The 19528-nt window shown below is 30.5% G+C and overlaps 1 protein-coding gene across 1 annotated transcript; it reads left to right on the top strand.

The window, feature by feature from the left end:
• The first annotated feature begins 13400 nt into the window (after positions 1-13400).
• Positions 13401-19305, top strand: LOC134694116 (uncharacterized). The gene is made up of 5 exons (XM_063555115.1): positions 13401-13487; positions 13937-14175; positions 17198-17342; positions 17941-18078; positions 18623-19305. The coding sequence occupies exons 1-5, from the start codon at positions 13415-13417 to the stop codon at positions 18826-18828; spliced, it is 801 nt and encodes a 266-aa protein (XP_063411185.1). The 5' UTR covers positions 13401-13414; the 3' UTR covers positions 18829-19305.
• Positions 19306-19528: the final 223 nt, after the last annotated feature.

Raw genomic sequence — 19528 nt, 5'->3', positions numbered from 1 at the left:
TTTATAAAACATTGTTTATGTTTACATTATTTATAATACATAGATATAGGAAGATGTGGTGTGAGTGCCAATGAGACAACTCTCCATCCAAATAACAATTTAAAAATTAAACCATTATAGGTTAAAGTACGGCCTTCAACACGGAGCCTTGGCTCATACCTTTTTATTTATTCAAGAGTTAAGTACTGATTCATATTTTTAGAGATTTCAGGAAGTCATCATGATAATTCCGATAATGTTGTTGTAGATTATGCTAGTTGTTTAAACCAGTTTAACATGTTACGTAAGAGATATAGTAAAGATGTAACGAAAAATTCATATGGTAACCTATTACTTGATATGTGTAAAAATAATAATTTATTTATATTGAACGGTAGAGTAAATGGCGATAAAGAAGGCATGTTTACGTGTAGACAGTCAAGTGTTGTCGATTATTTTATTTGTACATTTCCATTGTTATACTGTATTAATGAAATGCTTGTTCATGATTTTTCGTCATTATATTCTGATGTTCACTCACCTTTATCGTTAACTCTGACATTTAAACAAACGTTCACTATAGATAAAAATATAAACGTAGAAACATGCGCTGATTAAAATGTAAAAAAAGATAAACACATGGGATACTGAAAAAGAAAACGAATTCGTTGAGAGTATTGACAGAAATAAGTTCCGCGAATTAGATTCAGAGTTGAACATGCTAGAAACTAGCATACTAGCTAAAGAAAACATAAATGGTGAACGCTATTCTTCTAGAATCAGCAGAAAAAGTTTTGGGATCTCATTACAAGGGTTGAAACAAACACTACGATAAAAAGGTACACAAGTATAACAAAGAATGCTGGAAAACAAGAAAATGTTTCAGAATCGCAAAAAGAAGGTATAAATCCATTAAGACGGACAATAATCGCAAACAAATGAAAAAGTCAGAGAGAGATTATATAAGACAACTAGATAGATCCATTAAAAAACATAAAAAAGAAATCAGAAAGAATATAAACACATAAAAAAACAGCAACGCAAAGGAATTTTGAAATCTTGAATACAAACAGGGGGTAAAAACAGCTAATATTTCTGTTGATGTTCTTTACGAATTTTTTAAAAGTCTTAATTCTTCAACTTCTGAAGATGAGACATACCTATTTCAGAAGAATGGCAAGAATTGAATGAAATTATTAACAGAAGTATTACTGAGGTAGAAATTTTACATGTATAAAATAACTAAAAAATGGAAAAGCATGTGGTGATGATTTAATTATAAATGAGTATGTAAAGTCTACATGTAATATTTTCATGTCTGTTTATGTTAAACTTTTTAATGTTATATTTAGTTCAGGAAATATACCAGAATCTTGGCTTATTGGAAATATTTTACCTTTTTAAATTATAGACCCACCACTATTTTAAGCTGCTTGGGTAAACTTTCTACTTCAGCACTCAATCTAAGAGTAAGCTCATTTTTAGAGAATTTCGTATTGCTTCAAGAAAACCAGTTTGGATTTAAACAGAAAAAGAAAAATAGTGTGCCTTTATTGATTTTGCAAAGGCCTTTCATACTGTTTGGCATGCAGGACTATGGTCAAAATTACTTAAATACTCTGTGAATGGTAAAATGTTTAATACTATTACAAATATGTACAGTAACATAAAATCTAGAATTTGTTATAGTAATGAATTTTCTGAATTTTTCCCATGTAATGTTGGTGTTAGGCAAGGGGAAAATGTGTATCCTTTACTTTTGTCTTTATATGTAAATAATTAAGAAGATTTTCTAATAGAAAAGAACATAGATGGTTTGAAATCTCTATCAGATGAATTAGAAACTGAACTAGATTGTTATCTTCAACTTTTTAATATATTATATGCAGACGATATAGTTTTGTTATCAGAGTCGCAAGTTGACTTACAAAAACAACTGGATACTTCATCTGAATACTGTAAATTGTGGAAACTGAAATCGAATGTACCATAAAGTAAAATTGTAATTTTCTCTAAAGGTAGACTACTTAATAATATTAAGTTTAATTATAAAGATATTGTACTAGAAATTGTTAATGAGTTTACTTATCTAGTATTGGAGCGGCGAATGTTGTGGTTCCTTTTAAAATTGTTATACGATGATGACTGATGTACCCATATTTTGACTATTTTATTAATTGTGACTGTTTATTTAACGCATCATGTAAATGTAGTGCAATTTGATGAGACTGTTATTAAAGTGAGAGGGTTAGCGCTATAGAACCAGGTTTAATCCACCATTTTCTACATTTGGAAATGCCTGTACCAAGTCAGGAATATGACAATTCTTGTCCATTCGTTTTTGTTGCGTTTTGATTTTGCCATGTGATTATGGACTTTCCAAATTGATTTTCCTCTGAGTATTTTTGTGATTTTACTTTTTTCTATTTATAGTCCAACATTCAGCAATTTTTCGAAGGTTAATTGTAGTCGTTTTTAAGCATATTTCTTGATCATTTTGTAATTTCCAAAGCTTTGTGATTAATTTATATTGTTTGGTATTGTTGTGTATTAGTTTTTGTTGAATTCAACGGGAAACGTGAATATCATTGTAGGGTTTGTTTGCTTTTCAGGTGTGTTTGATTTGTTTCTTATTCCATCAAATGGACAATTTATCAGTCTCATTAAAACTAGTCCCTCCGGATGCCAAAAAAAAAGGAGAGTGGAAGTTTTTAGTTGACAATTGCATTATCTGCAATTCTGTTGATGATGAAAATTTGATATCATCAACGGAATCTGGAAGAAAAAGCCTGATAAATGCTGCAGCAAAGAGACATGATGATTTGTTCAGTTCTTTTAATAAGTTCTTCAATGAAATATCTAGTGAATTACCCGTATTTGGGTAACATAGGTCATGTTTTAAAAGCTACACAAGTAAACATAATTTAAAAGCAGTAGCATGTTCTTCGGCTGAAAAGGAAACACCATATATATTTGAATCAATATTTGTGTTTGGTTATAAATCCAATCACCAAGTTCAATTCATAAATTTGAAATGTTATGGCATGTCCAAAATATGTGCTCAATATCTTCAATAGAAAGTACATTTATCTGATTGTTTTATCTTAATTTTAAATAAAAATTCATTTGTGCCTATGATTCTGTGCACTATTTTGTACTGGAACCAATGAAGTTTAGAGCTTTTTGTGGTGTAGAAAAAATATTATGCACTATTTTCCGATCGATTTTTTTGTTGAACTTTAAAGACATTTATCTTCATAAATAGGGCTTGTACTACGTTTTTCTAAGAAAACATTATACATATCTTTTGAACCTTCAATTGAACAAAAAAATGTTCTAATATTATTTGGTAGAATTGGTCTATGAACTTTATAAAGATTTTCTATAGAGATATTATGTTTAAGAGAATTTTGATATGATTTAATTGCTGATATAACTCCATTATAAACTGGAAAGTTAGATTTAATTTCATATTTTTTTTTGCATTGCTCAAACGACATTAATTGACCCTCATTATCTACCAGATCATTAATTAAAAAAATACCGTTATAAGCCCAGTCTTTACAACACGGAACACAGATCTGCTACCTTTTTTGATATATTCATTATTCCAAAGTGAAACTGTTAAAAATTCTTCTTCATTTTTTGGTTTAAGTTTATTTTGCATTTATGTCCATGATTTAAAAACCTCTTTCCAAAAGGGTTTTTACATTTGTTTGGTGGGCCTAGAAATACTAGATTTTCAATATCAATATGTTTTGTGCTTTCTATAAGCTTTTTGAGTTTTGTATTGTTTATTAGCAACCGTCGGACCCACGTTAATTTTAACCCTTTTATATATTCCTCAATATCTAACATTTTCAGCCCCCCAAATTTATGTTCAAGACATAGTATTTCTCTTTTAATCTTGTCAGGCTTGTTTTCCCAAATAAATGAATATAGTGTACGAACAAGTTGTTTAAGAGTAGTATTGCATTGTGTTGGTAATGTTAAAAACAGATGATTTAATTTTGAAATAATTAGTGTCTTGATAATTGTTATCTTTCCCAATGGAGTAAGTGTTTGTCTAGACCAAATATTGATTATATTTTCAATTTCTTTTATTTTAGGATAATAGTTCAACGATTCCATTTCTTGCAAATTGATAGAAAAGTTTATTCCTAATAGTGTAAACCTACTGGAACCCCATTCCAATCCCCACTTTACACACATGGTGTCTTGACTATATTTTTCTTCCCTATTCACACCGCCTTTGTCTTGTCTAAGTTCATACGGAGACCAGACATTTCAGCATATTTATGTAATAAGCGGAGAGATGCATCAAGGGACTCTGGTGTACCGTCAAGAATAATTGACGTGTCACAGCATATTGAGAGATCAAATATTCAGTGTCATCTATTTTAATTCCCTTTATTTCTTTTTTTTTTTTCTAATTAATATTCCAAGTATATCTGCACATAAAAGAAATATATAAGGAGATAAAGGATCCCCTTGTCGACAACCTCTTTGAATTTCAAAGAATTCAGATAAAAAACAATTTTGAGAAACTCTAGAACTTATATTTTTGTAAAAGGTTCTTACCCATTGTTTTAAAGAGGGGCCGAAATTGAAAAAAATCTAAAACGTCTTTAATGAAGTTCCATGATACAGAATCAAAAGCTTTTTTTTTAAAACTTGTGAGAAGGAGCAGTCCTGGTAAATCATTTAGTTCTGTATGAAATAATATATCGTAAATAAGACGAGTATTCTCCCCTATAAATCTACCCGGAATAAAACCAGTCTAATAACTGTTTATAATTTGGGGTAGAACTAATTTTACTCGCTCAGCTATGCAGCTTGATTCTAATTTATATGTGGTATTTGCAAACTTATTGGTCGCCAATTTTTCATGAACTGGCTAGGTTTATCTTCCTTTGGTATACAGGTTATAATGCATGTACCTTGTCTTTGAGTAATTGATAACTCCCCCTTTTTGTAACCATTATTTATAGACCGAAATACAAATTTTTCTATATCTATAAAAAAAAAACTTGAAAAATTCATTTCTGAAACCATCTGACCCAGGACTTTTTTTCATTTTTCATTTTTCGCAAAGCTGTTGTTAATTCACCATAAGTAATTTCACCCTTCAAAGATTCTCTGATGGTATTATTTATTTTTTCATATCAGTATCAGGGATTTCATTATTTAGGTTGACATTATTCAAACTTTCTGTTTTAGTTTATAATCTGATGTACAGTAGTTGTCGTTTGTTTATGTAATATATACGTGTAGACCGTTGGTTTTCCCGTTTGAATGGTTTTACACTAGTAATTTTGGGGCCCTTTATAGCTTGTTGTTCGGTGTGAGCCAATGCATTTTGGATCTGATGTAAGACCCCCCCCCCCCCCCCCCCCCATCTTTTCTTGTCTTAATACTTTAAGCTCAGTTTCCTTTTTTTTTTCAGTTTCAATAAATATTTCTTCTGACAATATTTGTTCTTCTAGTTTTTTAATATCTTCTAATAGTATTCTTTCTTTTTTATCTTTTTGTTTCTTCCTAAAAGAAGCATATGGAATTGATTTTCCTCTTATTTCTGTTAATAAAGTTTCTAGAAAGAGTTGATCGTTTATAGTAAATTGAATTTCTAAGTCATTTATCTTTTTTAATGTTTCTCTGTTGTATACTAGTGATGCATATTGTTCTTTTACTTTATTTATAGTCTCTTTAACAGCAGCTGAATATTCAATGTCATGTAAAAGTGAATTGTTAAATTTCCATAGACCTTTACCAATTATAAAGTTATTCATCTTTAAATGTAACATTATTGGGGAGTGATCAGATCTATAACTGTTAAGAATGTGTATAAAAGTACATGTTGATTAAGGCTTTGCGATAATAAAAAGAAATCCAATCTTGCTTGTTTAATGGGATTATTTTTTCTCCATGTATTTTTTTTTTAGTTCAGGGTACAATTCCCTATAGGGATCTGTTAAGGTAGTTTGATGGTATACCGCCATCTCGGATTGTACAATTACAGTACAAAATCGGTCTAGTTATTTGCCTAAATCCGCAAATTTGGAGAAAGATATGCATTTTAATAGTTAAACTGGTTTTTTATATAAAGAAAACTTGTTAATTAATTGTATTAAACAAAATATTTCTACATATATCAATTTTTTTGGTTCTAAAATCATTTTTATCAAATGAGCCATTTTAGGGGAGACAGCTCTTTTAGTACAAAATTTATACTGGGCTAATTGGGATTTTTTTTACTTTTTACTTGTAGCAAGAAAACGAGTTCGGTGACACAATGTCTACTTTTTATTTTCTTAAAACATATTATGAAACCTATCTTCTCACAATTTATTATAAAATTCTATCTCATAGATTTTTTTTATGCACACTAATGTGTTTTTTCATGAACAAACTAACCAAATTTTGGCAATTTTCAACGACTCACAGCTTGAAAAATAGCACGGTGACCCATACTTTTTATTAAATTTTTGAAAAAAGCATAGTAAAATCTTTATTTTGGCAAATTATAAGAAAAATCTGCCTAAAAAAATATATACTTATGATCTACCTTAAATCATAATTTTCTATTAAATTTAAAACTTTCTCTTTGGCTTTCGGATTATTTACATTTTGGTAAATAAAAGTATCAAGATTTTTGTTTTTGACTAAATTATAATCTCCAGTTATTATAACTGATTGGTTGTTCAAGTCTTCTATTGTATAACTTACTCTAGAATAAAATTCAGGTGAATCTTTATATGGACCATAGAAGCTTATCAAAGTTATTCTTTTTCCTTCAATTTCAAAATCAATTCCTAACAGATTTCCTTGATCATCTTTTTTTATCCTATGTATCTTGTATTCAAAGTTTTTGGTAATAAATATTGCTACCCTCCTTTGTTTCTTGCAAAAGAATTGAAAATACAGTCTCCTCCCCATATATTTTTTATTGATATTTCTTCTTTGTCTGAAAAATGTGTATCTTGTAAACAATATATGTGGCAGTTTTTTGCTTAAAGATAATAAAAAAAACATCTCTCCTTTTCTCCTTTGAATTTAAACCTTGACATAGCTGAATAATAAATACTTGAGAAGTGTAATGCGATCGTATTCTCCCATAGTAGTTTAAATAAGTAAGTGATAATGTAACTCTGAAATGTCTGACCTCCTCTACCTTGTCTGCATTAATTTCCTGCTGTATCCTAAATACATCATAGTTTCCATACAATAAGTAATACTGTGTCAAAATGAAAAACAAACTTAAAAAATAAAAGAAACAAAAAGAAAGAAAATTTGAGATCATAGTGTAAATATCAAAGATCTAATAGAAATTAAAAACAAATTACTATAGTAGTGAAGAGTAACCTATCCACTTGTGTTCAAATATTTTTTAATACAGAAATACTCCAATCTCAAATTTAATAAAAATAATTAAGCATGTTTTCTTCTTTTTGTGGTTTAAAGATTCTTTAGATAAGTAAGTTGCTAAAAAAAAATATAATATACAGATATTAACAGTACCAAATTTTCACATTATTTTTTCAAAATGGTTACAAAGCTTAAAATTTGCAATTTCTGTAATGAAAAACGCACGAAAAAATAAAACTACCCATAACACTTTGGTTTTGAACATTTCATGAGGAGAAGATTATATATTTTAGTCAAATACAAACTTATAACCCCATCAACCTTTCATACTTTACATAAATTTCAAGAAAAAGCAACCAAAAATTGACCAAAAATTGACTCATTTTTGCAAGAGTTATTTCCTTTTCCAATGTTAATTTCCATAGGAAATTAAAAATGCTGACTTTGAGTTTTCCTGAAGTTACATTTTATGGGACTTTTTTCTGTGTATAAAAAGGGCATAATGCTATAGATTAGAACTAAAACATTTTCTGTTGCAATTAGTTTGAGGTTGAATCTTAGTTTGACTGGACTCGACTTAGAGAATATTCATTGTTCAGTTTAAACTGAGACTAATTTCATTCGTAATAAAACATAATCCAAGTTATAATTTATGCTTGCATTATCATGTCTCACACAATCTTAGTTCATCTCCAATTTTTGGTGGTGCTTGTTTTCCTTAATCGTCAACAGTTTTCTGTGTAATAATTTGTTATTGTTGTTTGTCTGTTCGTAGTTTTTTCTCCATTGTACTGAGTGTATTATTTGTGCTTAATCTAAATCTTTGTTGATGGCCCACTTGGTATTTATCCTTTTACAGATATACTAGTAATCTGAAACTATCAACTTGTCTTTACTTTATTACGATGCCAATAAACAATATCTGATCAACATCATTTAAATCTTTTCGTGCATAATGCGTTTTTTCTTGTAAGACACCAAAACGTTGCAGCTTTTTTATACCTTCCAACAATTCATGAATATTTTACCGAACAAGAATGCCATGACTCGAAATGAATTGACATAGATTAAATAGAGAAAAACTATCTACTACACAAAAATATATGAATATAATAGAATACAAAACTGAAAGAAAAACAAAGATAAACACGTTTATGTGTTACAGAATACTAGTAATATAGTCGCCCTTGATATTCCATACTTTAACCAGGCGTGTATTGATCATTACTCTGGATTGGTATCCATATTTTTATCTTTTAAGTTTTACCTGTTTATCATTTCACAATACGGGTATCGGGTATGTAAGTATAATATGTAAGTTAAACTCATTTCATTATGTGGTCAGTATAAACAAAAATATACGTTAGTTCTTCTATTTTGTTTCTTTATTGTATTATAGTATTCATTTTTAATCAAAGTTCATAATTAACATATTGGATGAAAGACATGGTTTGCTTAAAATTCTCAGATCCCGTATCATTTCTGTTTTCATTCAATGGAAGATCAAAGTCGAACACATTATGTGATAAGGTAGTTAGTTTTCTCGTTGGAATTGTTTTTTACATTGTAATATCGGGGCCTTTTATAGCTGATTATGCGGTATGGGCCTTGCTCATTGTTGAAGGCTGTACGGTGACCTATAGTTGTTAATATCTGTGTCAGTTTGGTCTCTTGTGGTCAGTTGTCTCATAGGCGATCATACCACTTCTCCTTGTATATCAAATCGGAAACTATCAACTAACTAACATTCATCGTTTTCATATGAGAAATGCTGAGGGTAGCTAATATTTAACAAAGTTAACGAGGTAGACTTTTAAATCTTAAAAGAAACCTTGAAAGCTATGAAAATAAATCTAAAAGATTTATCGAAGAATTCAGAAACAAATCAATAGCAAACATAAAACATAAACCTAGATATCATTTATAAATATATTCAATTCGGAATGGTTAGAAATTTTCTAGTTATTAAATGAAAAGTTGATATTAGAATAAAATTTGTATTATCCCTCAACTGTAAATCCGTATTACAAATATATGCGCCATAAACTAAAAAAAACCTGTCATATGTATATATTACGATATAAAACGATGTAACTCTCAGCTTTTAGTCACATTACAGAACACCAATGAAGCCGCCTTTGGTGTCCCATACTTTTTGTATCAGGTGTGTATTGATAACGAAACATTTGATATGTTTACTTCATTCATTGTTTATTACAGGAATGTAAGTATTATTTCGACTTTAAGGTCAAAGTGTGTACCCTAAAAGATACAGACTGGTTCAATTTTATCCTTTGTCAATATGTTATGGTCAACAATATATCATATTTAACAAATGTAATTATTTTCAGTATACATTGTATATAGAAGAGATATATCTCAGGTATTTTATTTCTCAAGCAACACAAGAATGTAATGGAGAAAATCGTTTCCGTTTTAATTCCCGCGAATGCACGATTAATCAATGTGCTAGTAGGTATTGATTGCTTTTATTTATCATTGGATGTAAAATTGACCATTGCATTGTTTAAAACAGGGGTTATAGTTGATAATAATAAAATTAACGGTACCAATTTTCTTGCACCAGATGCGCATTTCGACAATACATGTCTCTTCAGTGATGATAACTATGGAGAGAGGGGAAAAAACCTCCGATTTTTATCATCATACTTAAAAAATGACCGACGGAACGTCAAACTCATAAGTTGGCAACATCATGGCAAAACGAAAACGGTACTAACAGCCAGACAACAGTACACAAAACACAACATTACAGCTAAAGGCGCTGCACAACAATAAATCCCGATAAAAACCGAGTATGATCTCGAATGCGCTAAGAGGGTTAGGCTTACTCAATTTCGGAACTGAACCCTGATTGTTTGAAATGTCGTGGAATCATGTATGATGTTCGATATCTTAATGACTTTTTGAATACAAATATAATTGAGGTAATTGCTATTGCAAAATAATGGCATCGCTCTTGTCATGTAATATTTTGGATAGATTGATTCGATGAACTTATAAGTTTATTACAGGGAAAACTTTGTATAACGCATGTTCATCTAATGAATAACGTTTTGAAATAGTACTATTTATTAAATATGACATTCAACTGAAATTACCTTGGGTTTCGGAGTTTTTGATATATTTAAACATGCCTTGATGCATGTAACAATATTTAGTCTTCCAATGAATGTTATATCTCAACTTGTACGATTCGCTTGTGTATGTAACAAGGTTTTAGAATTTAACGAGAAAAAATTATGTATTACTGAAAAATTACTACACCAGGGTTTTCGATATCACAAACTAGTCAAAACATTTACTAAATTTTACACATCGGTATAAATAAAGGCAACAGTAGTATACCGCTGTTCAAAACTCATAAATCCATGGACAAAAAACAAAATCGGGGTAACAAACTAAAACCGAGGGAAACGCATTAAATATATGAGAACAACGACACAACACCGAAACGCAACACACAGGATTGTGCCTGATATTCTTATGATGAAATCATAATCTTTCAATCAGTTTAATTGAAGTCTGGAGCTGGCATGTCAGCTAACTGCTAGTAGTCTGTTGGTATTTATTCATAATAGTCATTTTGTTTATTTTCTTTGGTTACATCTTCTGACATCAGACTTGGACTTCTCTTGAATTAAGGACATCATTCGTAAATATAGCTCACCATGTAGACTTCTTATACGTTTAGGTATTTCACATCCAATTTTTTATTGAAATATTCTTTATAAAGCACAAAAATGTCAGTATTCATCGCAGAAACAAACAAAACCTTTAAATAGACTTATAAATAAGGGATATATTTACGATACTGTTGTAAGGTCATTAAAAATTGTATATTGTGGTGTTAATATTGATTCACTTAAAGGGTCTTTGCATCGGAACTAAACACATTTATTAAAAAAAAAGACATTGTTGGCATGACACGGGTTATGTTCTTCTCATATATGTCATGATGGTATAATACTAAACCCCTAACGGGAAGGATTGTGCCTGATATTTATATGATGAAATCATAATCTTTCAATCAGTTTAATTGAAGTCTGGAGCTGGCATGTCAGCTAACTGCTAGTAGTCTGTTGGTATTTATTCATAATAGTCATTTTTTTTTTTTTTCTTTGGTTACATCTTCTGACATCAGACTTGGACTTCTCTTGAATTGAGTTTTAAATGTACGTATTGTTATGCGTTTACTTTTCTACATTTGCTAGAGGTATAGGAGGAGGGTTGAGATCTCATAAATATGATTGACCCCGCCGCATTTTTGCGCTTGTCCCAAGTCAGGAGCCTCTGGTCTTTGTTAGTATTGTACTTTTTCAATTTTAGTTTCTTGTGTACAATTTGGAAATTAGTATGTCGTTCATTATCACTAAACTAGTATATATTTGTTTAGCGACCAGCTGAAGGACGCCTCCGGATGCGGGAATTTCTAGTTATATTGAGGACCTGTTGGTGACCGTCTGTTGTTGTTTTTTCTATGGTCGAGTTGTTGTATCTTTGATACATTCCCCATTTCTATTCTCAATTTTATATGAATAACTGATAGATTATCAAATCAGATTTTTGTTACAATTTGTTTCTCATAAACTACACTAATTTTGGAATAAAAAGTTTCGATATATCTAAAGATTCTGATCGGCCCATGATACACAAGCTGTATTGATTCCATTATGGAGATTATTCTGAAGGATTGTCTGTTTTACATTATGGTAACACCAAAGCTATTTGAACATTCTTTCTAAAAACAATTATTTTATAGTTAGTTGTTTTTTATTTCATTTCTTCAAATACTATCTGGTTATCAATTAATATTTCGAACATGTTAAAAGCGCATTATATAACACTTAAATTACTCTAAGCGCTTCAAATGTTACAATATATACACGTACATTGTACATACACGAAACTACTAAGTTCGATACGTCTTAAAACATACAAAATTAAATCAGCTACTAGTAAAATAAAATAAGACTCATCAAAACCAAAAAGGTTAAAAGTGGATTAAAAGAATTATCAATTAATTAGTAAACATTTCAACAACTGTTGCCTAAACTTAATCAATTCAAAATTGCTGATATGCTACTACTATTTTGTTTTTATAAATTATGTTACTACAAAAAATCAACTCATATCAAAATAGACAAAAACAAAACAAATCAAACTAAAATGTACAAAATATTATAACAGCAAGTCAACTTCAGTCAAACACAATCAATCACGGTTCAAGGTTCATACTATGAGCGATCCACAAATGCAACTTTGATTAAAAACATCTTTAGTTCATTTTAAATAGCTTAAGTGATTGTTCATTTCGAGGATTTGCAGGAAGGCTTTTCCCTGTGGCCTCATCGAAAATCCGTTCACCATACATTTTGGTCCGTGCATTTTTTGGCATCTCAATCAAAGCATCATTTTCAGATCGCAACGATCGTGTCTGTTTGTAAAAAAATACGAGTTCACTAAGTAACGAAAGAGCAAGTTCATGCACGGCTTTGAATGCGTCAATTATCATTTATGGGTTTTTAACTCCATCGATATTTAAATTTGAAATTAGATATGTGCATTCTTTATTTGGACTGCATATTGTGTCTTTTCACAATGTCTGTTGAATGTGTAGTGTTCCATATTTAAGTCTCAGAGAATTTGTTGTTAAAAGATCTCAAAGTGACCCGTAATTATTCATATTTTGTTATCCATGAATGGTTGTCTAAGTCATCCATGAGTGGTTGTCTAATAGGCAATATTCCCCTTTTGGTCATATAATTCCTAACGATTATACAAATTTACTTTTTTTCATAGCTTTCAAATGTTTTAGTTTGAGCGTTCGAGATGAAGTTTAATCCACAAAGTAGTTTCAGACGGACGAAATTTATTACGCTTTATCTTAATTTACAACCTCTTTATGCATTTTTTTAATTTATTTTTTAATTAACTACAGCTGCAACTTACTTTACATATGTCATACTAAGTGTATCTTAGTTGAAAAAATCATTTCAATGAAGACTATTTTATAACTTTACTTCAGTTTTTTGTTTCAGGTGACAAGATGAAACTGCTGTTCACAACTGTGTCTCTTCTAAATTGTCTTACAGCAGTATTTGGAAAAAGTGAAAAGACATGTAAGAAATTTTTTTTTCTTTAATTGTATTTATAATTTGCTATTAAAAAATTGAGAATTGAAATGGGGAATGTGCCAAAGAGACAACAACCCGACCATAGAGCAGACAACAGCAGAAGGTCATCAACAGGTCTTCAATGCAACTATAAATTCCGTATTATAGTTCTTATTGTATAATATTGTATACAGCTAGGTATGATAAGGAAACATTTGATGCTTATTTTTTCCGTCTTCGTGATATGAAAAATAGACCAATCAACTAAACTGATACGAATTTCATAATGTGAAACAAATATAATCACTGGTTATATTTATAGTTTCGTATTTTCTTTCTTTTTAATTATATGCAATTGTAACATAAAATTTAAAAAAAATGCGTATTACTACTGTAAATAAATATTTAATTAAAAAAAAAAATCAGCGTTTACTTATCACAACTGTATTATTCAGATACATTCGGACAAGACTGTTCTGTGTCCCTTAAACATATAAACGAAGACAAATCAATAACAATTGTATACAATGGACTACATGATATAGACAGTTGGTGTAATTACATGTCTTTTGTCGGAAGAGATGATGGATATCTGAATGAATATGAGATCTGTATAACACCGGAAGTGTACGAGGACCCTGATTGTGCAGTTGAGTTATCTTACAGGGAGAGTTATGATGGTTCATCATTAGAGGTATTTATAAGATCAGAACTACACCTGTTTTCATATTCATATATATGTAATATACTCAACAATTTACTTTCAGCTAAAAAGTCTTGAAGAATTAATTCTATAATGTCATTCTGTTCCTAATCTACAGTCTCGTTAATATATACCGTAGTCTGTCTGGTCGTGTTGCTTTTCAAGACTTCAGACATGACCTACCATTACAAGCATATACCAAAGCATCAATACATAAACTTGATTTCAAATCTTAAATGAAGCCCAGCAACGTTAAAAATGCAAATATGAGATTCAAATGATTTTTTACAAATTCCTCTTTGTCAAGATCTTTCATAGGCTCCCAGGCTATATCAACATCTACATTTCAACGTGATTTGATTGCATAATTTCGTCGGTTTTGACTCAGATTGCATATAACACATGATGAGTTTTTTTGGTATGTAGAGAGAAAAGCATGCAGATGATATGTGTGTATTTTTTGTATAGGATTTTAAAATTAACCATACAGTAAAATACATGTTGTTTGTAGTGATAACTTTGAATAATACTAGATCTTGTGTAGTAAACTTGACTAAGGTTTAGAAACATAAAATAATATAAAAAAGATGCCACAACAACATGATTTAACATCCTGCAACGAGTAGAACAAACATTTGCAACCATCAAATTACCGAACATCAAGGGAAATACAAAGCAGAAAGTCCCTTATCAAATGGCAAAATCAAAAGCTCGATCATATCAATTGAATTAAAAACCACTGCCATATGCCTGACTTGGTTCAAGCATTTTCCTGTGTACAAAAAAGTGGATTAAACCTTGTGTCATAGCTAGCTAAACCTCTCACTGGTATAAAAGTCGCATACAATTCCACTATTTTGAACATATTGTGTGGAAAAACAAACTTGACATCTCAGGTAAAAATGTAAAACATTAGGGTACAGTATCAAATTGAGAATGGAAATGGGGAATGTTTCAAAGAGACAACAATCCGACCAAAGAGTAGAAAACAATCGAAGGCCACCAACGGGTCTTCAACACAGCGAGAAAATCCCGCATCCATAGAGAGGGTTCAGCTAGCCCCAAAATAAAAAAAATATAGAGAAAATGGACGTCATACTTAACTTCAAAACAAATATATGAACTTAAGTGAAATTCATGCCTGTACCAAGTCAGGAATATGGCAATTGTTATATTATAGGTATTTTCTATGTGTGTTACATTTTAACGTTGTGTTTCCGTTGTGTCGTTTGTTTTCCCTCATTTTTTTAAGACGTGTCACGGTACTTATCTATCCCAAATTCATGTATTTTGTTTTGATGTTATATGTGTTGTTCTCATAGGATTTTGTCTAATGCTTAGTCCGTTTCTGTTGCGTCGTTGTTCTCCTCTTATATTTAAAGCGTTTCCCTGAGTTTTAGTTTGTTACCCCGATTTTGTTTTTTGTCCTTGGATTTATGAGTTTTGAACAGCGGTATACCACTGTTGCCTTTATTTACTTAGATCATAACCCTCCCCATATACCGCTAGCTAATGTAGACCTCAGTTTAAAAGAAGTCCGAGTCAGATAATTGAATAGATAACTTTAGTGTTCCTTTAGGTCCGAACATTTATTTCGTAGCGCATTTCTTTTAGACAAAAATTAAAAAAATCCCACCTGCGCCTCTCAAAATTATTTTTACAGTGTTTTGTACTACTTTTGGGACAAATTATATCAAAATTATAGAAAACTTCATCGACTCAATCTCAAAATATGGACAATTTTATGTTCAGGGGGTCTTGACGTCCTTTGACAGCTTCTTAAACGCCAATTTATAGCTGGACCAAATCACTACTTCACTTTAAAATTCATGACCCAATTTTTTTAACAGTGTAAGTTTGTTCCCTGCTTGCTATTTGACGCATTAAGAATGAAGAAATAAATAAGAAAGGGGTAAAAAAAAAATGGCCAGTAACACACTATCAACACTTGGGACTATATTCGTCAACGAAATTTGTCAGACCTTTAGGGGTTAAGTTTCATATCATCATGAACTTATTAATTAGATGAATATCATCCTTTATTTATATACCAACAACTGGTTTTTGAGTTTATTTTTTATGCAAAGTCCCCATCGTTGAATCAAAAATATTACCAAAATATGGCACGTTGTTTTCATTGTGTGGTGAATATCAAGCCAAGCCAAAAGGATATTACCCAAAATAGATCAAACTTTAAAGGTCATTAATGTGCAAAGACAAACAAAAGAATTTTTTAACACGTAATTACCATGATAATCATTGTTAGAACATACAATAAATACTTCAAGACAATCATTTACAGGGAATTTATATCAAAAAGGTCTTGGTATTTTTCGATGCATTATTTTAATAAAAAACGAAACGTTCTTTGACATAACCCTACGTCGTCAAATTGTGCTCAGAACACTGATTAAGTTTTATATAAAGTGTAAGTAGCAGCTACTCGTGAATACCGAACGAGTTGTGAAATGTATATTCAATACTCATGTTTATTTAGTATATTGCTGCTAAGCGGAGATATTAGGTCAACCTTTTACGGCACACAAAAGAAAAGCTGATCGACTAGGTGTTAATTCAACATGCAACACCAATACATCAGGTTCTGTGTAATAGCCGTAAATAAAACCGATAAACAAAGGCTTAAACATGCTGACGATTTTTTTCTAAAGCAAAGTTTGCTAAGATGTCTTGAACACTGAACAGTGATCAGGGGAAGCAATCACGATATCACAGAGTGCATGGCCCACTGAAGGAAAATTAATATTTGCTATTACAAATTGAATATTCAACATTAGTGTCCTAAATTCCGAAAAATGTTTCCGATTTGCTTGTTTTTATGACCGAACTCTTCACTTGTTCAATCAAGCATCATTTTATACCCAGTTTTATTTTTTATGTTTTTAAGTGGCATGTAGATTAAATTTATGCGTAAGCTTACTTTGTTTACAAAGATGATTTTAGTCCTCGTTTGGATTTTTTATTTTTAGTCATCTATTGTTTTTGTTTTTATTAGACGTATACATGTTTTGACAAACCAACGACGAAATATTGTGGAGAACAAGATGAATATATGTACATCTATCTACAACCCGAAAGTTCAAGAAATCTGCAGAATGTTCAAGTGAAACTGACAGTTGAAGCTGTAATGACATACAATTGTAAGTTACAACATGACTACAGTTTCCTTCATTAACTTATAATGCAATTTGAAGTTGAAGGTCGCACTTCACGGACGTTATTTTTCAGTATATATATTATTCTTAGCTGTCTCAAGCAGTTTGCTCTTGAATTTTTTCATCTTCTTTTTTAAGACACGATACTTGAAGAGTAGAAATATTGATAAAATACCAGGGCATTTGACATGGTTGTAGATTATCAGATTTAAAATTATACATATTTAAAAACAACTAGGCATTGTTAGTTTTGAAGAGGTGTGAACTTCGCGAGTGTAGCTTAAACTGAATGGAAATTCACCTATTATTAATTAAATTTAGTATAATATGGTTAAAAAAACACAAAATATACATCCATGTATGATAAGATCAGGAGATTTGAAAAATCGATCAAAGACAAAATTTAAGTGTTCAGCGAAAAAAAACCATGCTAATTATTTATAGTCAAAGGCGAGGACTTGACCCAACTCAGTTATTGTTATATCTTTATAATCTGATTGTTCAAACTTCAGTTTTAACGTAGTTATGAAATTGTGTATAAATGTAGACTCGTTTGGTAACGACTCAAATAATTTGATTTCAGACTATACAACCATCGGAATAATAATAGGTAGCGTTGTTGGTGGTATTTTGGTAATATGTGTCGTTATTGGAGTAATATTGTGTATTGCCTGTAAAGGAAAAAGATCACCTGGACAGGTCATGAACCGAGGTACTGGAGGTAAGATTATATTCATAAATGATAGTCATTAGGGACGACATCAAAAGTTCAATTAAGGATAGAAAAACTTAACTAATATATTTTTTAACTGACCCGCCCACCCCCCCCCCCCCCCTACCCCCCTATAAATTTAATTTGGGGAAAATTTATTGACCAATAAGGATATATGATAAAACGATGTCAATTCATACAAAACTTGCAGCAATTTGACCCCTACCCCCAAACTATTTGATTTAAGTTTTTCATCCTTCGTTGATCTTTTGATGTCGTCCCTTATTGGAAGTTTTATTGGGTAAAAAATCATAATTACAATCTGATTGTACACGTTGCACAAAATGTTAAAACATTTCAATATAGATTTAGTTATGCATTTACTATAAATCACGTGGTAGCTACAATTTACTTTGACTTGGGTTTTGTTTGTTTTTGTTTTTGTTTTATTTTGTTTTTGGGGTTGGTATCATTCACTTTCAAGGTAAATAACTATCTATTTTTGTGAATCATAAACTGTTACAGTGTACATTTACCTACTTTTGCATTTTAGTAAGGATGGGACAATTTCAGTCACCTACTGCATCACAACCAGCAGGAAACTATGCTCAACCACTAACAGGAAGCTATCCCACTCAACAAACAGGAAGTCAACCTACACAACAAACCGGAAATGGTCATACTCCATCAGCGCATGCGTTTGCTGGCTACACATATAATGCTCCTCCGCCAGCATACAATACAGTTTCAAAAATGTAAACCGATATAAAAATATCTTTTTATTTGGAGTGTGAAATCCATTTTGTATTCTTTAAATGAAATGACTATCTCATCTGTGATAGTGATTATGTTCATTTTGATTTAACAAAAAAATGATTGTCGGATTACATTTGATCTCGACGAAATACGCCATGTTCAATGTTGTGACCTTTCTTGTTATTTGTGACTAAGTGTACAAAAGACATATGGTCACGGTAATATCTTGGTCACTAACAGAATCAAAATGTAAAACGTTGGAACATTTCAGTGTTAAAGAGTCTATATAATACACTTCTAAGGATTCTTTTTCATATAAATCTAGGTCAAATTGCATTGTTATTGAAATACTTGATAGAATAGTATTTATGAAACATAGTTTATGTTTACATTATTTATAATAGGTATCTTTTTGTTTATTCAGGAGTTATGTAAAAGCAAATTTAATCTGAAAGTGATTTTGCGATTCGATCTTCTAAAAGATAATGGTGTAATTTCTTGATTGTTGATTATGCAGATTGACCTGTTTTATTATTTATTTGTGAACATTAAATTTCATATCTTAGAAACTTATATCTTTTAATTATGTTTAAGTTAATCAATTTTTTACACAATTCAAGTTTTTATGCATCAGTTGAATGTTGTTTTTTGTTAAAAGAACGCCAATGAAATGAACCGATAGATTCATTTCAGTATTTTAAAA

This window comes from Mytilus trossulus, chromosome 1 (assembly GCF_036588685.1).
Source record: "Mytilus trossulus isolate FHL-02 chromosome 1, PNRI_Mtr1.1.1.hap1, whole genome shotgun sequence".
Taxonomy (NCBI): Eukaryota; Metazoa; Mollusca; class Bivalvia; order Mytilida; family Mytilidae; genus Mytilus; species Mytilus trossulus.
The sequence above is the reverse complement of the archived record's forward strand: the minus strand, read 5'-3'. Positions and strand labels throughout refer to the sequence as shown.